The sequence below is a fragment of the Ranitomeya imitator genome, chromosome 3 (assembly GCF_032444005.1).
Source record: "Ranitomeya imitator isolate aRanImi1 chromosome 3, aRanImi1.pri, whole genome shotgun sequence".
Taxonomy (NCBI): Eukaryota; Metazoa; Chordata; class Amphibia; order Anura; family Dendrobatidae; genus Ranitomeya; species Ranitomeya imitator.
In genome coordinates, this window is record NC_091284.1 from 521,976,948 (window position 1) to 522,000,605 (window position 23,658).

General features: G+C 42.4%; 1 protein-coding gene across 1 annotated transcript in view; it reads right to left on the bottom strand.

Moving 5' to 3' along the window:
* Positions 1-23,658, bottom strand: part of CBLB (Cbl proto-oncogene B) — a 242,320-nt gene that overhangs the window by 81,571 nt on the left and 137,091 nt on the right. The window contains exons 5-8 of the mRNA XM_069757756.1: positions 16,036-16,157; positions 15,819-15,956; positions 3,907-3,994; positions 1,666-1,797 (exon numbers count right to left, since the gene is read on the bottom strand). Coding sequence (XP_069613857.1) covers positions 1,666-1,797; positions 3,907-3,994; positions 15,819-15,956; positions 16,036-16,157 — 480 coding nt within the window. The remainder of the gene's footprint in view (positions 1-1,665; positions 1,798-3,906; positions 3,995-15,818; positions 15,957-16,035; positions 16,158-23,658) is intronic.

Here is a 23,658-nt window from a genome sequence, read left to right on the forward strand (position 1 = left end):
AATTTTTACAAAATAAAACTCATGAAATAGGCTTGGACAGAAATGATGGTACCGATGAAAAAAATAATGAGACAAAAGGGACATATTAAATCAAAGTGTGTCCACCAACTAGCATCACAGGTGTCTACAATCTTGGAATCAGTGCGTGGGCCTGTATATAGGACTACAGATACTCACTGTGCTGTTTGGTGTGTATCATACTCAACTTGGCCCAGAGGAAGCAAAGGAAAGAGTTGTTTCAAGAGATTAGAAAAAAACATTATAGACAAACATGTAAAAGGCAAAAGTTATAAGACCATCTCCAAGCAGCTTGATGTTCCTGTGACTACAGTTGCACATATTATTCAGAAATTTAATATCCACGGGACTGTAGCCACCCTCCATGGATGTGGCTGCAGGAGGAAAATTAATGGAAAATGAAAAAAGACGGATAACACGAATGTGAAAAAAAAGAGCCCAGAAAAACTTCTAAACAGATTAAAGGTGAACTTCAAGCTCAAGGAACAGATCGCACCATCTGTTGTCGTATGAGCCAAAGTGAACTTCATGGGAGATGACCAAGGAAGACACCATTGTTGAAAAAAAAAAAAAAAAAGAATTTGCCAAACTACATGTTGACAAGCCACAAAGCTTCTGGGAGAATATCCTATGGACAGATGAGACAAAAATGGAACTTTTTCACAGCAAGGCACATCAGCTCTATGTTCAGACGGTAAAATGAAGCATATCAAGAAAAGAACACTGTCCCTATTGTGAAACATAGAGGGGGATCTGTTATGTTCTGGGGCTGCTTCTCTGCATCTGGCACAGGGTAACTAGAATCTGTGCAGGGTACAATTTAATCTCAAGACTATCAAGGGATCCTAGAGAGAAATGTACTGCCCAGTGTCAGAAAGCTTGGTCTCAGTCACAAGTCATGGGTCTTGCAACAGGATAAGGACACAAAACACACAGCTAAAAAACCCCAAGAATGGATAAGGGGAAACACTGGACTATCCTGAAGTGGCCTTCAATGAGCCCTCACTTAAATCCTATTGAGCATCTTTGGAAAGAGCTGAAACATGCCATATGGAAAAGGCAACCTTCAAACACGAGACAACTGGAGCAGTTTGCTCTTGAGTGGGCTAAAATATCTGTGGAGAGGTGCAGAAGTCTCATTGACAGTTACAGGAATCTTTTGATTGCAGTGATTTCCTCAAAAGGTTGTGCAATAAAATATTAAGTTAAGGGTACCATCATTTCTGTCCAGGCCTATTTCATGAGTTTTATTTATTTTTTTAATTCTGTGGAAGAATGGTTGAAAAGCAATGTCTGACTTTCATTGGCTCATTATCATAGATTTTTTAGTTATTATTACTTTTGTCAGATTCAAGTTATTTCAATGACGATTGTGGGTTTTTCTGTCATTAAACGAGGGGTACCAACAATTTTTACCATGTGTGTAGTTGAAGAGTTCATAAGATATTTGAAGTAGAGCCTGTACTGTGAAGAATTGTTCGAATTCTCATTCAACTAGAAAATCTGTTTCCCTCAGTCATTACAGTCAAGGTAACAATATAAAAAAGGAACCTTCTAACAACGTAAAAGTGAGGTGTTAAGATATAACAATAACACACCTGCTAATCTAAAATGACAACGCTACAATTTAATGTGTAATGACCATACCTGCCAAGACGTGAGACATGAAGTACACATCAAGTGCCCACAGGGCTCAATCTTCACATCTTTGTCATTTTCTGCACATATTTTACACAGCTGAAACGTTGAGCCCATTTCACAGTACAATTCATATTGTTCCTGGAAGTGAAAAATTGTCAAGATATGAATACAAAAAAATAAACTTAATAATAACTATCAAGTAATGATTAATCTAAAACCCCAAATAAAGGTGCTAAGGGCTTAAAATAAGCAAATAACATCTTAGCATCATAGCCGGAATGATAGAGGTTTCAGATCTACAGTAGCTATGCACATTTCAATTCAAATGCGGTTTTCTCAGGAATGGAGGAACGGACTGGCCAAGAAACGGTATTACTGGACAGGTCGTTGAAAGAACTGGTCTCATATGTCTAAAAGATGCTTTCCAAGAAAGATTTTGGCTAATTCACGTACATTTTAGCAAACTGTAGTCTAGCTTTTTTATGTCTCTGTGTCAGCAATGGGTTCCTTCTGGGTCTCCTGCCTTAAGGCCCCGTCACACATAGCGACGCTTGAGCGATTCCGACAACGATACGACCTGTCAGGGATCGCTCAAGCGTCGCTATGTGGTCGCTGGTGAGATGTCACACAGTGCGATCTCCCCAACGACGCAGCAGCGATGCGGCGAACTGTAGCGACCTGTAGAACGATGCTATTTCATGATGATTCAATGGGACGTCCTGTCAGCGAGGTCGTTGGTAAGGTGTCAAACACAGCGATGTGTGCTACCCAGCGGGACCTCAACGATCAAAAAATGGCCCAGGCCATTCCGACACGACCAGCGATCTCACAGCAGGGGCCTGATCGCTGCTACGTGTCACACATAGCGAGATCGCTACTGAGATCGCTGTTGCGTCACAAAACTTGGGACTCAGCAGCGATCTCGCTAGCGATCTTGCTGTGTGTGACGGGGGCTTTAGCGTTTCATTTCATTCAAATGTCTACAGATAGTTCGTGCCGATACTGATGACCCCTGAGCCTGCAGGACAGCTTGACTTTCTTTAGAACTTGATTGGAGCTGCTGAACCACCATCCGGACTATCCTGTGTTGCAACTAGTGATGAGCGAGTGTGCTTGTTACTCAGGTTTTCCCGAGCATGCTCGGGTGTTCTCCGAGTATCTTCGGCATGCTCGGAAATTATGTTTGAGTCCCCGCAGCTGAATGATTTACAGCTGCTAGACAGCCTGAATAAATGTGGGGATTCCCTAACAAACAGGCAATCCGTGCATGTGTTCAGGTTGTCTAGCAGCTGAAAATCATAATCTACGAGCATGCCCGAGATACTCGGAGAACATCCAAGCATGCTCGGAAAATCCAAGTAATGAGCACACTCACTCATCACTAGTTGCAACCTTTCATCAATGTTTCCCTGCCGTCCACATCCAGGGACGGGATATTAGCTACAGTGCCATGGGTTGAAAACTTCTTGATTATATTGTGCACCATGGACAAAAGAACATCATGATCTCAGGAGATGTACTTGCAATCTTCAGATTGTTGTTATTTTTCAACAATTTTGGTTCTCAAGTCCTCAAACAGTTCTCTTCTCTCTCTCTCTCCTTTCTCTTTCCATGCTTAGTATGGCATACACAGACACACAATGCAAAGATTGAGTAAACTTCTCCACTTTATATCTGGCTTTAGGTGTGATAGTCATATTGCTCACACCTGTTACTTTCCATAGAGGAGTTTAAATGAGCATCACATACTTGAAACAAAGTTGTTTACCCATAATTTTGGAAAGGTGCCAACATTTTTGCCTGGTCCATTTTTGGGGTTTTGTGCAAAATTATGTCCAATTTGCCTTTTTAGCTTTTTTTTGTGTCGTTCCAATATACACAAAGGAAATAAACATGTGCATAACAAAACTAGTGTAATTACAATAATTTTCTGGGACAAATACTTTATTTTCTAGAACAATTTCAAGGGTACTCACAAATTCGGCCATGATTGTAGTAATTAACAAATTTACCAGCTTTTCGAAAATGTACAATACAAAAATGAAATAAAATGGATAGTTGGAAATTCTGTATCAACTGATGAAGTCTAAGTGTAAGAAGTTAATGCTTTATCACAGATACCAAAATTCTGGTGTGGTTCTATGATCTCTCATAGAATAGAATTCATAAAACCTTTGTCAAATAACATTGAATCAATAGATGGAAAGCTCCCTGATAGCAAATGAAAGCAGAAATGAGAACACATACCTGGGTTACTTTGATGTGATCATGTGGCGTGGGCTCACATAGACCTGTCAAGTCCGGATTGTAGCTTCGACCATCGGGATATAGGTAACTGAAAATGTAAAAATATATCAACTGGCAGCATGGATCAGGTACTGGTTGGCGTGACTGCAGCCAGGTAGGTTCTCTCAGCGTTTCAGAGGACACATACTTTGAAAAGCCTTTGAATGTGACTCAGCTGACTAGTCGGGGGCAAGTCCCTATCCGCCATCTCCTGGCACACCTCCGGGTGACTGACAGATCTCTCCCAGTGTGTGGATATAGTCAAAGGGATCAGGTCAGGGAGGAGACAAGGAGACACTGGTAATCTACCTTGGATGAGTCATAGTTAAACAGTCTTTGAAAAGTAATAATTCTGAAAGGCTGCAGGACTTCAGAGTACGACATGTCTGGCTAGAACCACACAAACCAATGCCGGATTCATGCTATTCTTGGTTCAGACAGCTTGAATCTGATGGCATGTTCGCTTTAATCACATATTGTAAGTCATTTATACCATAAAGCAGACTTGTTACTCTTTCACTGGAACCCATGATAGATCACTGTAATTTACACAACCTAAGCTAAAATCAAAGCTTTTAAAGGGGTGTTTAGGTTTGTAGGATGTAGGTTTTTGCAGCCATCCATCAATAGAGGCAGTATGATCCATTAGCTGCTAAAAAGGTACACAAACTTACTAAATAGCCCAAATCTCTTTCAATGTTGGACAGCTTTTCACAGAATTTTTTAATGTTCATTTGCCTCCTACATGCAAAGTTAAGCAACTTTCATAAAACATGTTTTACCAAACTCGGCTTTGGGAAAATGGCCGCCGCGATCTCTAATGCGCACGCGCGGCTGCCCGCGGCCATTTTCCTGAAGCCCCGTGCAGCAGAGTACTCCATCTGCGCACGCGCGGCCACAGGAAGATGGCCGCCCCCACCGATGCAAGGGATTACAGCGCAGATCGCGGGCTGTGTCTTCACGTGGGCGCAGGGAAGTCGGAACTCTGGACATGCGCACACCACTACGCCACCAACGGAAAGCTGGGGAAGAAAAGAGCGCTGTGAACACGCCCACCTGACCAGACCAGCCTGATTGACAGGCGAAAATGTCGACTTTGGTAATGTATTTCTCAGCATACATGGGGAATCAGGGTACACTACATACACTATAGTAACACACAGCGCAGGCCCTATTTAACAGTATTTATAGCTCAATCTCAAAAAACGGGGTGACAGGTTCCCTTTAAACTCTCAAAATGGCCAAAAAAAATAACTTTTATGTGAAACTTGACAGTCTGTTCTTGTTCTTAGAAGTGAAGGCAAGTCCATGTGAGAAATTGCCAAGAAACTGAAGATTTCCTACAATGGTGTGTACTACTCCCTTCAGAGGAGAGCACAAACAGGCTCTAACCAGAGTAGAAAGAGAAGTGGGAGGCCCCGCTGCACAACTGAGCAACAAGACAAGTACATTAGAGTCTGTAGTTTGAGAAATCGACGCCTCACAGCTCCTCAACTGGCAGTTTCATTAAATAGTACACGCAAAACGCCAGTGTCAATGTCTAAAGTGAAGAGGCCTGGATGCTGGCCTTCAGGGCAGAGTGGCAAAAAAAAGCCATATCTGAGACTGGCTAATAAAAGGAAACGATTAATATGGGCAAAAAAAAACACAGACATTGGACAGCGGAAGAAAAGTGTTATGGACAGACGATTCCAAGTTTGAGGTGTTTGGATCACACAGAAGAATATTTGTGAGACTCAGAAACAACTGAAAAGATGCTGGAAGAGTGCCTGATGCCATCTGTCAAGCATAGTGGAGGTAATATGATGGTCTGGGGCTGCTTTGCTGCTGGTATATTGGGAGATTTGTACAAGGTAAAAGGTATTTTGAATAAGGAAGGCTATCACTCCATTTTGTAACGCCGTGCCATACCCTGTGGACAGCGCTTGATTGGAGCCAATTTCAGCCTACAACAGGACAATGACCCAAAGCACACCTCCAAATTAAGCAAGAACTATTTAGGGAAGAAGCAGGCAGCTGGTATTCTATCTGTAATGGAGTGGCCAGCGCAGTCACCAGATCTCAACCCCATTGAGCTGTTGTGGGAGCAGCTTGACCGTTTGGTACGCAATAAGTGCCCATCAAGACAAACCAACTTGTGGAGGGGCTTCTGGAAGCATGGGGTGAAATTTCTCCACATTACCTCAGCAAATTAACTGCTAGAATGCCAAAGGTCTGAAATGCCATAATTGCTGCAAAGGGAGCATTCTTTGACAAAAGCAAAGTTTGAAGGAGAAAATGGTTATTTCAAATAAAAATCTTTTTTTCGAACCTTGTCAATGTCTGGACTAGATTTTCAATTAATTTGCAGCTCATTTGATTAATAAAAGTATGAGTTTTCATGAAAAACACAAAATTATCTGGGTGACCCTAAACTTTTGAAAGGTAGTGTATATATAAACACAAAGACACACATATATCTGGCTATGTGCACGTTTGCATATAGAGCCTCCATGATAATTGGCAAGGAAAATATCACAGCATACAGCGCCATTTCCACAAGTCTAAACAACCCCTCACGGGACTGTGAGTCAATGAGGACTATGGGTCATCCATGGTGTCCATTAGGTGACAGATATTGCATTGTGATTTCCGTTGAAAAGGAAAACCCAAATACATATATCAGCAATGTCTTCTTTATTTTTCCATACATTTGTTTACAGCAACATTTGTGAATTTATCAATAAATCCTATGAGGAAATTTAATGGGGTTCAATAATGGTAATCACACCACTTTGTTATCAAATATTTCCAAAACTGATCACATTTTTACCTATAGGACTTAAAAGGGTTGCCCACTACTGCAAAATCTCTTACTAATGGATTCAGGGAGGATTCATAAAAAAATATATATAGTAGGTATTCAGACTCTTTGGTAGCTGCTGAGGTCCACACAGGCATGAATTTCCATCTCAAACAGGATAAAGTTTTATTTTCTGGCATAAACTTTGACCATTAAGAAAACAGCTTTTATTGAGTAAAAATGTTCAATAACGAAAACAGTCCTTTCTCAGGGTGGGCACAATAAGGTAGCCCGTCTGACCCACAGAGCAGTAAAGGCAATGCTAATCTCCAGGCACAGTCAGGCCATTATGAAGGATCTTTTTCTTCAATAATACAGACCCTGGGTTCTCAGATATGGCTGAGCTACTCTCAGTTTGCGCACACAAAACTGCTATCATCCACAGCAGTCAGTGATACTTGCAGCTTGGCGCACAACGCCTGTGGAGTTGAGATTCTGGCTCTGTAGCTCCAACACTATTCACTCTGGTTTGATTCCCTCAGCTGACTGACAAAAAACTAACCAGGGCCTGGCTCTAGACATACAGTGATGAGCAAAAGGGTAACCATGTTTTGAACTTTTGACTTTCAGGCTCCATATCTCACCATCCACTACAGGTTGGGCGGGACAAAGGTGTTGGGACCCTCAACTTAATATTTGGTTGCGCACCCTTTGGAATAAATAACTGCAATCATTCACTTCCTATAACCATCAGCAAGCTTCTTACACCTCTCAACTGAAATTGTGGACCACTCTTCTTTTGCAAACTGCTCCAGGTCTCTCATATTTGAAGGGTGCCTTCTCCCAACAATTTTAAGATCTCTCCACAGGTGTTCAGGTGGCATTTAGATCAAGACTCATTGATGGCCATGGAAGGAGAGGTAAAAGCTGTTTTCATATAATGACCAGACAGAATACAGATCCAAATGCACAGCAGCGCTATAAGGTTCCTCCTGCAGACAGGGTGGTATGTATGAACGGCGCCCATCTTTATTTTTAGGTAGTACTGTGCGTCTCAGGAACTACTGTTCAGAATTTTACCCAATTACAAGAAGGTGTTGATGATTGTAAAGTATTTATGGCATTTTCACAATAAGGCCGGGGTCGGGACCAGAGCGTGCGGCTGTATGTATTTCTATGCAGCCGCACTCTCAGGTCCGAGTGCCGGCAGCACCCGAGTGCCGGGTATTGATGCGAGAGACTGGGGCGAGTTTCTCACATCACACTCGCAAGTGTGACCCCGGCCTAAGGCATATCTGCCTTTAGGCAAAAAAAAAAAAATTATATATATTTTTTTTTTATTAAAACGTAGCTATTTTGTTTTGTTGTGACAGAAGTCTGACAATTCTCCTGGCAGTGAAACGGTTAATCCCCCCCTTACCTACGAACGCACCCAATTACGCAGATTACATTAAAGATTAAAAATCTACAGATGTTACAGAAACATGCAAAGTGCGGCATCGGTTACACTTCCAGCGCGCTATTCAGCAAGTCAAGCAGTCCCAGTTGCCAACACAAGTCTGTCACTTCAGAAGCCAAGTACAATTTATTTCACATTGTGATAAAATCTTTGATATTTCTGCTACATTGTACATGATCGGGACATCTTCCAACCAGGAAATGGAATGATTATTTTTGCTGATAAACTATGTCAGCTTCTACCTTCATCATGCAGTTTAAATCCAGCAAATAAATATCTTTTTGATCCTGTGCACAAACACGTATCGTTGTAAATTGCTGTCTAAATAGGAAAAAAAGGATCAAATGAAACCTTTAGTCAGCCTGCACTGTCTATTAACAATGTGGGTGAATGGATAAAAAGTACTCCGGGTGACTGCGCCACAATCAACTGCACAGTATTAGGAGACAGTGACACATGAAGGTCATTGTCCACGAACGTCTTTGTAATATCAATCATTTTTTATAGCTGACAAACATTCATGAAAAATATCCTGATCCGTAAATCTGGACAAGCTGTTGTAAATTTGACATCCATAATGGCGCAGACAGATCTACCGTATTTAAAACGGAGACCATAAAATCAGCAGTTCATGATGCAGCCCATCAATGTGCATCTTTCTACAGCCATTCCATAGTATTAACCCCTTTACCCCCAAGGGTGGTTTGCACATTAATGACCGGGCCAATTTTTTCAATTCTGACCACTGTCCCTTTGTGAGGTTATAACTCTGGAACGCTTCAACGGATCCCAGTGATTCTGACATTGTTTTCTCGTGACATATTGTACTTCATGACAATGGTAAAAATTCTTTGATAGTACCTGCGTTTATTTGTGAAAAAAACGGAAATTTGGCGAAAATTATGAAAATTTCGCAATTTTCCAACTTTGAATTTTTATGCAATTAAATCACAGAGATATGTCACACAAAATACTTAATAAGTAACATTTCCCACATGTCTACTTTACATCAGCACATTTTTGGAACCCAAATTTTTTTTTGTTAGGGAGTTATAAGGGTTAAAAGTTGACCAGCAATTTCTCATTTCTACAACACCATTTTTTGTTAGGGACCACATCTCATTTGAAGTCATTTTGAGGGGTCTATATGATAGAAAATACCCAAGTGTGACACCATTCTAAAAACTACACCCCTCAAGGTGCTCAAAACCATATTCAAGAAGTTTATTAACCCTTCTGGTGCTTCACATGAATTTTTTGAATGTTTAAATAAAAATGAACATTTAACTTTTTTTCACAAAAAATTTAATTCAGCTCCAATTTGTTTAATTTTACCAAGGGTAACAGGAGAAAATGGACCCCAAACATTGTTGTACAATTTGTCCTGAGTATGACAATACCCCACATGTGGGGGTAAACCACTGTTTGGGCGCATGGCAGAGCTCGGAAGCGAAGGAGCGCCATTTGACTTTTCAATGCAAAATTGACTGGAATTGAGATGGGACGCCATGTTTCGTTTGGAGAGGCCCTGATGTGCCTAAACATTGAAATCCCCCACAAGTGACACCATTTTGGAAAGTAGACCCCCTAAGGAACTTATCTAGAGGTGTGGTGAGCACTTTGACCCACCAAGTGCTTCACAGAAGTTTATAATGTAGAACCGTAAAAATAAAAAATCATATTTTTTCACAAAAATTAACTTTCCACCCCCAATTTTTTATTTTCCCAAGGGTAAGAGAAGAAATTGGACCCCAAAAGTTGTTGTACAATTTGTCCTGAGTATGCTGATACCCCATATGTGGGGGTAAACCACTGTTTGGGCGGATGGGAGAGCTCGGAAGGGAAGGAGCGCCGTTTGACTTTTCAATGCAAAATTGACAGGAATTGAGATGGGACGCCATGTTGCGTTTGGAGAGCCATTGATGTGCCTAAACATTGAAACCCCCCACAAGTGACACCATTTTGGAAAGTAGACCCCCTAAGGAACTTATCTAGAGGTGTGGTGAGCACTTTGACCCACCAAGTGCTTCACAGAAGTTTATAATGCAGAGCCGTAAAAATAAAACAAAACATTTTTCCCACAAAAATTATTTTTTAGCCCCCAGTTTTGTATTTTCCCGAGGGTAACAGGAGAAATTGGACCCCAAAATTTGTTGTCCAATTTGTCCTGAGTGCGCTGATACCCCATATGTGGGGGGGAACCACTGTTTGGGCGCATGGGAGGGCTCGGAAGGGAAGGAGCTCCATTTGGAATGCAGGCTTAGATGGAATGGTCTGCAGGTGTCACACTGCATTTGCAGAGCCCCTAATGTACAGAAACAGTAGAAACCCCCCACAAGTGACACCATTTTGGAAACTAGACCCCCTAAGGAACTCATCTAGATGTGTTGTGAGAGCTTTGAACCCCCAAGTGTTTCACTACAGTTTATAACGCAGAGCCGTGAAAATAAAAAATCTTTTTTTTCCCACAGAAATTATTTTTTAGCCCCCAGTTTTGTATTTTACCAAGGGTAACAGGAGAAATTGGACCCCAAAAGTTGTTGTCCTATTTGTCCTGAGTACACTGATACCCCATATGTTGGGGTAAACCCCTGTTTGGGCACACGGGAGAGCTCGGAAGGGAAGAAGCACTGTTTTACTTTTTCAACGCAGAATTGGCTGGAATTGAGATTGGACGCCATGTCGCGTTTGGAGAGCCCCTGATGTGCCTAAACAGTGGAAACCCCCCAATTATAACTGAAACCCTAATCCAAACACACCCCTAACCCTAATCCCAACAGTAACCCTAACCACACCTCTAACCCTGACACACCCCTAACCCTAATCCCAACCCTATTCCCAACTGTAAATGTAATCTAAACCCTAACCGTAACTTTAGCCCCAACCCTAACTGTAGCCTTAAGCCTAGCCCTAACCCTAGCCCTAACCCTAGCCCTAACCCTAGCCCTAACCCTAACCCTAGCCCAAACCGAAAAATGGAAATAAATACATTTTTTAAATTTTTCCCTAACTAAGGGGGTGATGAAGGGGGGTTTGATTTACTTTTATAGCGGGTTTTTTAGCGGATTTTTATGATTGGCAGCCGTCACACACAGAAAGACGCTTTTTATTGCAAAAAATATTTTTTGCGTTACCACATTTTGAGAGCTATATTACAGCGACACCTCATTTATATCATTTTTTTATGTTTTGGCGCTTTTATACGATAAAAACTATTTTATAGAAAAAATAATTATTTTTGCATCGCTCTATTCTCAGGACTATAACTTTTTTTTTTTTTTGCTGATGATGCTGTATGGCGGCTCGTTTTTTGCGGGACAAGATGACGCTTTCAGCGGTATCATGGTTATTTATATCTGTCTTTTTGATTGCGTGTTAGTCCACTTTTTGTTCGGCGGTATGATAATAAAGCGTTGTTTTTTGCCTCGTTTTTTTTTTTTTTTTCTTACGGTGTTTACTGAAGGGGTTAACTAGTGGGCCAGTTTTATAGGTCGGGCCGTTACGGACGCGGCGATACTAAATATGTGTACTTTTATTGGGTTTTTTTTTTTTATTTAGATAAAGAAATGTATTTAGGGGAATAATTTTTTTTTTTTTTTTTTCATTATTTAGGAATATTTTTTTTTATTTTTTTTTTTACACATTTTGAAAAATTTTTTTTTTTACTTTTTTACATTGTCCCAGGGGGGGACATCACAGATCGGTGATCTGGCAGTTTGCACAGCACTCTGTCAGATCACCGATCTGAGAGCAGTGCAGGCTGCTTCACAGTGCCTGCTCTGAGCAGGTTTCTGTGAAGCCACCTCCCTCCCTGCAGGACCCGGATCCGCGGCCATCTTGGATCCGGGCCTGGAACAAGCAGGGAGGGAGGTAAGACCCTCGCAGCAACGCGATCACCCTAAACCGCCGGCACATCGCGATCATCTTTGATCGCGGTGTGCCAGGGGTTAATGTGCCGGGAGCGGTCCGTGACCGCTCCTGGCACACAGTGCCGGATGTCAGCTGCGATAAACAGCTGACACCCGGCCGCGATCGGCGGCGCTCCCCCCGTGAGTGCCGCCGATCGCGCTGGACATACTATCCCGTCCGTGGTCATGGGGGCCCACCCCACCTCGACGGGATAGTACGTCCGATGTCAGAAAGGGGTTAAAATCTAGCATCTTTGTGTACATATATAACACAATATACTAAGACAGACATTTTTTTCCTGAAATGTGACATTTTATAGCATAATCCAAGCCCAGGCTTTTATTGTGGCTCCAGACAAAGCTATGTAAAAACTCGGAATGCAGGGGACAGCACTGGCTTAGCTCCCCAATATGTCTGACACATAGCTTTGCTCCCAGCTACAATGGGGCTATTTTGCATTTTCCTTCACATCCAGGTTGACATGTGCCATAGATTCAGTAAATATACAGGAAGATATATCTGTTGATATGTGTAGAAAGATCGTCACATATCTCTGTTGTGGTTAACACTTCTAGTCAGAAGGTCACGGTATCCTCCATTCCACACTCAATCCATGTGCAGACCATAGCCCTCTGCGTTTCACCACTATCTTGATTGAACAGAGCCCTGCCCGATGCATAATATTCTTTTTCCCCTGATAGTGATATAGCATCATGACATGCATTAAGTTTTGGAACATACACCCCCTTCCTCAAGCATGTAGATGTCTGTATCCCACCTCCTTTTCTAATTCAGGTCACATGTCTATATAAATATATCCAGCGCCATCTTGTGAGTTGCAGCTTCTGACTGTCCGGAACACAGAAGCTACGTCACAAGCTCTCAAAGCAAGCCTATGAGAGCCAGAACAAGGCTGTCATAGACTTACATTGATTAGTGACCTTAGGCTCCTTGCTTCACACAAACTGCAGGGGACTTGGATTTTAAGTATCACTCCAGTGGTGAACCAAAAAACTGGAGTGGGGCTTTAAAGGGATACTCGAGGGAAATAAAAAAGTATTCTCCTGGACATGTCTTCATAAACTGTAACACTAACATCCATAGTGTCGTAATTCTGACAGTTCCTGAAACTGAATGTGACGATGGATCTGCTCCTTGGTCTTCCACCACTACATCACAGAACAGGGGGCATAGGAATAAGTCATGACAGTATATAATGCGCACTGTCATGTGGAGGGCAGGGAACAGAGTGTGATCTACACAGGGCAGAATAAGCCATGGCAGTGTAGCTGCTCCCTGGCTGACACATGTGGGGCACATTATACACTGTCATGGCTTGTTACGCAGTAATCTCAGCCTGTATTTGCAGCTTCTTTAGGACATATCCAGAAGAGTAGCAGGAGCTATGTCTGTAATAAAGCAGCTGTGAAATACTGTAAGCAAGGATGGATCTGGAGTGTAGAGTGTTGTGGCAGGGCAGGCAGGACACAGACAGTATGACTATAGTAGCTTGTCAGAGGTTGGCCACACTCACTGACCTCCGATTGCATGGAAGGAGAGGTTATTGTGACATCTGTGCCGATTCGTGCCTCCACTGTTTCTGTTTTGGCTGCTGGGCAGCGGATCGCCTTTATTGCTTGCAGTGGGTGACAGGACCACTCCTATTTTTTCCCTGGAACTTTTGGTGTTACTTTATAATGGAACTATGGGTTAATTGTAGTTTTAAAGGGAACCTGTCACCAGGTTTGACCGATACGAGTTACGGCCACCCCCTTTCAGGGCTTATATACAGCATTCCATAATGCTGCATATAAGCCCCCGATCTGACCTGTAAGACAAGAAAAATAACTTTGATTATATAAGTCCTGAAAGGAGGTAAACCTGGCGACAGGTTCCCTTTAAGTTTTATCACTCGTTCCTCAGAGCCCTAGGTGGGGGCAGCCAGCTATTTAAACCCCTGAAGCTCTGGCTCCCACTGCAGGTCAATAATATCTGTCCTGGATTATACTGCTATTATCCTGTTTGCTCTGATTACTTATGTTCTTTGACCTCAGCATGTTTTTTGACCATCCTCTTTTACGATTCTCTTCCTGACTTGATCTCTTGGCTCAACCCTGCTTGACGACTCTTCCTGCTTCTGGTTTGCTGCTCTGGACAGCAGTTGTAAGCGGGCTAGCTATTTCTAGAAGCAAGGAACAGGTCATGCTCCATGATCTGTGGCGTAAAGTCCCAGAAGAGGGGGGAGCACAGAGCAGCTTCTCCAACTCCACCATATAGTAGGTACTGTCAGGATTAGAAACAACACTATGGATGTTAGCGTTTTACTTTGTGAAGATATGTCTACAATACATTTTTAGCTCCCTGGAGTACCCCTTGAAGTTGTCTGACACATTTGTGACAGGCTTCATACACAACTCTTGCCATGAAACTCAAGATTTATTTGGGGGCAGTATAAACTCTGTCCCCTATTAGTTTCTATAGTTGAAAGACTTAAATGTCATTTTGGATCAATAAGCTATAGAAAGTGACCCTGCCCAGCCACGCATTGTACACATGCATTAGAAGACACCTTTTCTTGAGACTTTATGTTTTTAATGTTCAAGAAAGCGATATACAAGCTAGGACAAACTAGGAGTTCTTGATTTAAAACTTACTTTCCTTTAAATTAGACTAGAAATGCAATTTGGGTCTCATTACTTAGATGAGAAGTCATGATATGTTTCCGAAAAGCATCATTTTCATGACGGACTTGGTATGTCATTGGTTGTGAAAAGTCAACTAAATCTTTAAAAAAAAAAAAAAAAAAAAAATTGGCTCGTGAGTGGAATGAAATGGTTCAAAACTTATCTACGGCAATGCATCTCTGGCTATAGACACAAGCATTCTCTAGCTAATCTGTGTTCAAACAACTTCCCCGGCTTTTTTAATCTGAGGATTATGACATGAGCCGCCACAAGCTCATGAGTGTTTATAGCGGCACAGTCAATAATGAAGAAGACATGGCGGAAGAGAACAACGAGCCGATAAAAGGCAGAACGTCAACAGACAGTTGTACAAGGGAGATGAAAACACTGCAAGCAACATGTGTAACTGAGGAGGCGGTGAGAGGGTAACAGAAAAACACAACAAAGCGCTGGATCCGTTGCACTATAGACAATAGCTCTGCCCTATGGATCCTATTTAGTGTCTGTAGGTTGTGCATAGTGATTCAGAGCATCACTGACAAAGTGCTCTGCATGCAATCAGACCCATGGCTTGATGGATACCGGGTATACCCGATGGAGCCCACTGACATAAAGAGGGAATGACTAGTTTCCCCCAGGTGTCCGGTTACCCAGCCGTCCCCATTTCGTCCATCAAAAATGTTGAATTTGTTCATTATTATTGCTACAAACCCCAAACTCTGCTTCACCCAGATTGTCAGCATTCTGTTATTTCTACCATTATTATTATAAGCATTAATCGTACCATTATGTTACGCTTTTGTGCCTAATTATTCTCCATCAGCTTTTGCTTTGAGTTTACCATTAAAATATACACCTCGTTTAACTAAAACAATTTTAGTAAATGAATGGCCTAGATTTTAGCCTCTACCCATATGGATGGATATTTCGGTAGAAATGGGGAACGTAATGATTAGTTCAGACAAGACACAACAAAATGGTTGACTGACAGTTTCTAATACGCTGTTCAAAATTAGAAACCAACAATATATGCACTTACAATCCTTCTCGACTGCCGTCAATCAGAGCTTGAAACAGGGGTTTGTTATGAGGTATTGTCTGTAGGATATTCCCATCGCTGGTCACATAGCCGATAGCCCACTGTCCCAGTCTTGTGCAACTTAGTCTAAAAATGTAACTGAGAGGTACAGAAAATAGCTGATTTAGGAACAGATAACACAATTTATCAAAGGGAGGAGAACCAACTCCGGATTTACCTTCCTGGCTTACTGCTGTACTTCTGTAAACGCGCCTTGACTTCATCATAGGTTAAGAAAGCCATGTAGCCCGGATGAGTCACTGCTAAAAAGTTCCAGTTCCTTAGTATAGAGCCCCAGGGCTGAGGGGGAAGAGATACAAGACAATTAGTAGGATTAATCCTCAGACACTTCCTAACTGTCGGCATCTTCATAGGAGAAACTGGACACTGGGAAGAGATTAATGTAAAGCGGTTAAAAGGGAGTCGGCCACCCCCCAAACTCAGCTACTTAAATGTTTATACAAGGGAACTGGCCCCTATAAAAATGATGCCATCTATATACGTTTTATTAGAGTTGTACTTGCTGAAAGATTCACTTTTAATCCCTATGTAACTCAGGGCTCTTCGGTGCATCCTTGGGGTGGCCGTCCTTGGTGCGGCCAATGTCTCAGGGCACAGTTACGCCCTCCTATTTGTCCTTGAGCTTGACTGACAGCACTGGCTATCTCACAGCAAGCGCTCCCTAAACTCAGGTCCTTATTCCTACACTGACCACTGACACTGGAGGAGCCCAGCGACGTGCCCAACTGTATGCTATACTGGGATAGAGATATCAGGCCCTCCTGGACTCCTTATAGCTCATCCAGCCTTACTCGGATGAGATATATACTATTGAGAATGCACATAGGAAGAATCTTAGGAAAATATAGCAATCCCGGCCACTTGTCCTGGTACTCAATGACACACACTCACATATACATATAAGCAGAGGCATACGCGACTTATCTACAGCAGAAATATATTTAGCACACAATGTGATGAAATGCAGAATTATTCAAAATCATAGATTAATGTGCCTTTAAAATACAGTCAAGACAAAAGCCCGGTAGCATATACTGACCACCTAGCCCACTTCCTCATCTCTTCGAGTCCTGCAGCAGGTAGGACACAAAAAGTTTTTCCAGCTGTAGCCAGCAGAGAGCAGCATAACACTCTTGCACAATGCAGAGAGTTCATTCTGCCGCACAGTCATATGGTAAGTGGCGCATAGCTACGGAATGGCAAACTGTTTATTAGATTTGCAAATATCAGTGGGAATATATATATATATATATATATATATATATATATTGCTCAAAAACAAATAAAGGGAACACTAAAATCCTACATATCACTGAATGAAATATTCCAGTTGCATATATTAATTCATTACATAGTAGACTGTGTTGAGAACAATAAAACCTAAAAATCATCAACGTAAATCACAACTAATATCCCACAGAGATCTGGAGTTGGAATGATGCTCAAAATCAAAGTGGAAAATGAAGTTACAGGCTGATTCAACTTCAGTGGAAATGCCTCAAGACAAGGAAATGATGCTTAGTAGTGTCTGTGGCCCCCTTGTGCCTGTATGACCTCCCTACAATGCCTGGGCATGCTCCTGATGAGGCGGCAGATGGTCTCCTGTGGGATCTCCTCCCAGACTTGGACTAAAGCCTACGCCAACTTTTGGACAGTCTGTGGTGCAACGTGATGTTGGTGGATGGTGCGAGACATGATGTCCCAGATGTGTTCAATCAGATTCAGGTCTGGGGAACAGGCGGGCCAGTCCATAGCTTCAATGCCTTCATCTTACAGGAGCTGCTGACACAATCCAGCCACATGAGGTCTGGCATGGTCCTGCATTAGGAGGAACCCAGGCCCACCGTACCAGCTTATGGTCTCACAAGGGGTCTGAGGATCTCATCTCGGTACCTAATGGCAGTCAAACTACCTCTGGCAAGCATATGGAGGGCTGTGCGGCCCTCCAAAGAAATGCCACCCCACACAATTACTGAGCCACTGCCAATCCGGTCATGCTGAAGGATGTTGCAGGCAGCAGATCGCTCTCCATGGCATCTCCAGACTCTGTCACATCTGTCACATGCGCTCAGTGTGAACCTGCTTTCATCTGTGAAGAGCACAGGGCGCCATTGGTGAATTTGCCAATCCTGGTGTTGTGTGGCAAATGCCAAGCATCCTGCATGGTGTTGGGCTGTGAACACAACCCCCATCTGTGGACATAGGGCACTCAAACTATCCTCATGGAGTCGGTTTCTAACAGTTTGTGCAGACACATGCACATTTGTGGCCTGCTATGGGTCATTTTGCAGGGCTCTGGCAGTTCTCCTGTTCCTCCTTGCACAAAGGCTGATGTAGCGGTCCTGCTGCTGGGTTGTTGCCCTCCTACGCCCCCTCTACGTCTCCTGGTGTACTGGCCTGTCTCCTGGTAGTGCCTCCAGCCCCCGACACTACGCTGACAGACACAGCAAACCTTCTTGCCACAGCTCACATTGATGTGCCATCCTGGATGAGCTGTACTACCTGAGCTACTTGTGTGGGTTGTAGAGTCCCATGCTACCACGAGTGTGAAAGCACAACCAACATTCAAAAGTGACCAAAACATCAGCCAGAAAGCATTGGTACTGAGATGAGGTCTGTGATCCCAACCTGCAGAACCACTCCATTATTGAGTGTGTCTTGATAATTGCCAATAATTTCCATCTGTTGTCTATTCCATTTGCACAACAGCATGTGAAATTGATTGTCAAACAGTGTTGCTTCCTAAGTGCAAATTGCCTCTTCTGAGAAAAAGAGGACTTAAACTCTACAGCGCCACCTGTTGGAAGTAGCGATCCTACAAGTCACAATCAACTCTTTAACGAGTCATGCAATATGACTTAGGATAAAAGCCAAATTAGTATCTCAATTCGCAGACACGGTGTTTCGGGCTGTTGGCCCTCGTCAGTGCGAAGCATGAGAACTAATTTGGCTAGGTGAGAGGCTCTGGACTGGGGTCTAAGGGGTATCGTTTCTCCTTATGGAGAGTGACATACCATCTCTGGCTTGTCAAGGTAAGAGGAGCATTGTACGGCAAATAAGCCTCCTTACCTTGACAAGCCAGAGATGGTATGTCACTCTCCATAAGGAGAAACGATACCCCTTAGACCCCAGTCCAGAGCCTATCACCTAGCCAAATTAGTTCTCATGCTTCGCACTGACGAGGGCCAACAGCCCGAAACACCGTGTCTGCGAATTGAGATACTAATTTGGCTTTTATCCCAAGTCATATTGCATGACTCGTTAAAGAGTTGATTGTGACTTGTAGGATCGCTACTTCCAACAGGTGGCGCTATAGAGTTTAAGTCCTCTTTTTCTCAGAAGAGGCAATTTGCATATTATGCTTCCTAAGTGGACAGTTTCATTTCACAGAAGTTTGATTTACTTGGAGTTATATTCTGTTTAGGTGTTCCCTTTATTTTTTTGAGCAGTATATAAAGTCAACTTTAAACTTGCCACAAATGAATACAGTATTGGGTAAACTGCACAAAATTGAAATTTATCAAATAAAACCCAGCCATAACAATAATAAAATATCAGCTTGAGCAGAAGATGAATTTTAAGAAAAAAAAAAGTTTAGGCCTTGGTATAACACCTACATAGAAAACAGCAATTTTTAAATCTGCTGGTCTTAACTGCAGTCATCTTATAATAAGCTACAAATGCAATACTTCTATAAATTAAAAACAAAAAGTGACTTTTAGCACAATGCCCCTTAAATCAGCTTAGTGGAAATGCTGGTCAAGATGTGTACAGGAGGAACAAGCAAGAAGCACTGGATTTAATGGAAACTCATTTACCAAGCGCCTGCCATGATGTCCTCAAAAGTGGATTATTTTTATCTCCACTGCAGAAAGACAGAGCCAAACACCAAGTAAATCAGTCAGCGTATTCGGAGCGAGATAAACAGTTCAGCCTTAATTCTGGAACAACAATAGTCTGAAATGCTGTAACTAATTATAGAGCCCCTTTCTTCTCTGCTAAGGGGGGAAGAAACCCTTCATCGCTAAGATTCCAATAGGCATGCATGTCTTATATGTCGGAAGGAAGTGACAAATCTCACGGCTTTTCAGAATGTTATTTTTAGATTCAAAACACAATTCAATGAGACGGCTGACAATAGAGGGCCTATAGCACTGATAGACTTTTTATTGCAGTGCTCTCTCATCTCATAGGTGTGCATTAGTAGCCTAAAAATCTCTTTTCTTTATTCCTTCAGGCTGAGATGTCTGTGTTACTTTCAAAATATAAAGGCTCCTTTTTTCTCTTTTAACCCCTTCATGACCGGGGGATTTTTCGTTTTTCCGTGTTCGTTTTTCGCTCCCCTCCTTCCCAGAGCCATAACTTTTTTATTTTTCTGTCAATTTGGCCATGTGAGGGCTTATTTTTTGCGGGACGAGTTGTACTTTTGAACGACATCATTGGTTTTAGCATGTCGTGTACTAGAAAACGGGAAAAAAATTCCAAGTGCGGTGAAATTGCAAAAAAAGTGCAATCCCACAGTGGTTTTTTGTTTGGCTTTTTTGCTAGGTTCACTAAATGCTAAAACTGACCTGCCATTGTGATTCTCCAGGTCATTACGAGTTCATAGACACCAAACATGACTAGGTTATTTTTTATCTAAGTAGTGAAAAAAAATTCCAAACTTTGCTAAAAAAAAAAAAAAAAAAAAAAAAAATTGCGCCATTTTCCGATACTCGTAGCGTCTCCATTTTTCATCATCTGGGGTCGGTTGAGGGCTTATTTTTTGCGTGCCGAGATGACGTTTTTAATGATAGCATTTCGGTGCAGATACGTTCTTTTGATCGCCCGTTATTGCATTTTAATGCAATGTCGCGGCGACCAAAAAAACTTAATTCTGGCGTTTCGAATTTTTGTCCCGCTACGCTGTTTAGCGATCAGGTTAATACTTTTTTTTAATTGATAGATCGGGCGATTCTGAGCGCGGCGATACCAAATATGCGTAGATTTGATATTTTTTTATTGATTTATTTTGATTGGGGCGAAAGGGGGGTGATTTAAACTTTTATGTTTTTTTTTATTTTTTTCACATTTTTTTAAACTTTTTTTTTTAACTTTTGCCATGCTTCAATAGCCTCCATGAGAGGCTAGAAGCAGGCATAGCACGATCGGCTCTGCTACATAGCAGCGATCTGCTGATCGCTGCTATGTAGCAGAATTGCACGTGTGCTGTGAGCGCCGACCACAGGGTGGCGCTCACAGCGACGGGCAATCAGTAACCATAGAGGTCTCAAGGACCTCTATGGTTACCATTCACAAGCATCGCCGACCCCCGATCATGTGACGGGGGTCGGCGATGACGTCATTTCCGGCCGCCCGGCCGGAAGCGGTAGTTAAATGCCGCTGTCTGCGTTTGACAGCGGCATTTAACTAGTTAATAGGTACGGGCAGATCGCGATTCTGCCCGCGCCTATTACGGGCACATGTCAGCTGTTCAAAACAGCTGACATGTCCCGGCTTTGGTGCGGGCTCACCGCGGAGCCCTGCATCAAAGCAGGGGAGCCGGCATCGGACGGTATAGTACGTCCGATGCCGATAAGGGGTTAATGTGGTATTCCAGTAAGAAAAAGTTATCACCTATCCAAAGGCTAGGACCTGGGTGATCCGACAGCTAGAACTTCCACCAATTACTAGAGGTACCGGTACTCGTCTATTTCCAGTAGTCCCATATTAACCTTCAGAACCGGAGGTATTTTAGTTTTTGTGTTTTCGTTTTTTGCTCCCCTTGTTCCCAGAGCCATAACTTTATATTTTTCTGTCAATATGGCCATGTGGGGACTCGTTTTTTGCAGGACGAGTTGTACTTTTGAGACACCATGGGTTTTACCATGTTGTGTACTGGAAAACGGGAAAAAAAATTCCAAGTGCGGTGAAATTGCAAAAAAAAAGTGCAATCCCACACTTGTTTTTTGTTTTGTTTTTTACTATGTTCACTAAATGCAAAAACTGACCTGCCATTATGATTCTCCAGGTCATTATGAGTCCACAGAAACCAAACATGTCTAGGTTCTTTGTTATCTAAGTGGTGAAAAAAAATTCAAAATTTTGTTTAACAAAAATACCTAATTGCACAATTTTCCGATGCCCATAGCACCTCCATTTTTCATGATCTCCGCTTGAGTGAGGGCTTATTTTTTGCATGCCGAGCTGACATTTTTAAAAACACCATTTTGATGTAGATAAGATCTCTTGATCACCCGTTATTGCATTTTAATGCAATGTTGCAGTGACAAGAAAAACTTAAGTTTTGACTTTCTTTCTCCTTACGTTGTTTATATTGATTGATAGGGCGAATGGGTCAAAAGAGGGATGATTTGAACTTTTATTTTTTTTTATATTTTTAAAAACCTTTTTTTACTTTTAGGAGACTAGAAGCTGCTCAATCGCCTCCGCTAAATACAGGTGGTGATCAGATTACCTGTATGTAGCAGAATTGCTGATTAATAATAATAATCTTTATTTTTATATAGCGCTAACATATTCCGCAGCGCTTTACACACATTATCATCACTGTCCCGGATGGGGCTCACAATCTAAATTCCCTATCAGTAGGTCTTTGGAAAGTGGGAGGAAACCGGAGTACCCGGATGAAACCCACGCAAACACGGAGAGAACATACAAACTCTTTGCAGATGTTGTCCTTGGTGGGATTTGAACCCAGGACTCCAGCGCTGCAAGGCTGCTGTGCTATCCACTGAGCCACCGTGCTGCCCCTGCCCACAAGGCGGGGCTCATAGCAGTCCGGCAGTGACAATCATACAGGTCTGCTGAAGACCTCTGGCTGTCATGCCAACCCATCGGCAACCCATGGTCATGTGACACAGGAGCTGATGGGCGGGATTTCTGGCTCGCTTGCCAGAAGAGCATGTTAAATGCCGCTGTCAAGAGTTTGACAGTGGCATTTAACAGGTTTACAGCCGCAGGTGGATCGAGATTGCTCCCGCAGATGTTACCAGCACATGCTGAAAACAGCTCACATGTGCTGGAAAAGATGTGGCTCACCGCCGGAGCCCACATCAAAGGTAGGGAGTCCGACATCGGCGTATTATTATGCCCGATGTCAGAAAGGGGTTAATGGAGTGGCCACATGGATGCTTGACTACTACTCCTCTCGAACAGGCGATAAAAGTTCCCAATTCTGATAACCTGCAGGGTCTTAGTGGTTAGACCATCACTGTGGATAGGTGATTTACTTTTACCGGAATACCCGTTTAGAGTATGTCAGGTATGTATACGTTATTATGGCTGATCTATTGCTTTTTCTAGCCACCTTTTACAACCTAATGGACTGTAAAATCATTAATAAACAAAACTAAATCCTCATCTGTCAACCTCCAGAAACCAAAAAGAATATTTGAATCTCTCTTTTTGGGGGGAAAAGGTGGCACGGTACACAATGCCTGGGAAAGAATACTTTTGTCATTTTAAAGGCTCATACCCATCTGCAAGGAATATGGACGAGTGCAATCCAATAAAAAAAAAAAACGGATTGCACTCTGACCAATGTTATTTTCCAATGTTTTAATCAGCAGAAATGAGATTGAGAAAAAAATTGTAGCATGCGGAGATTGTCCTCATATTGGTCGAGACTCGCTAATGCAAGTCAAAGGATGTGATAAAAAAAAATTGCACAGCTCTCGAACGATGCGAGTCCCGTCAGATTTTTACACACCGATATCCTTGAAAGCCCGAGGTTTCATCTGCTGAGTACCTTAAAATCACAGCATTATCCAACAGAATA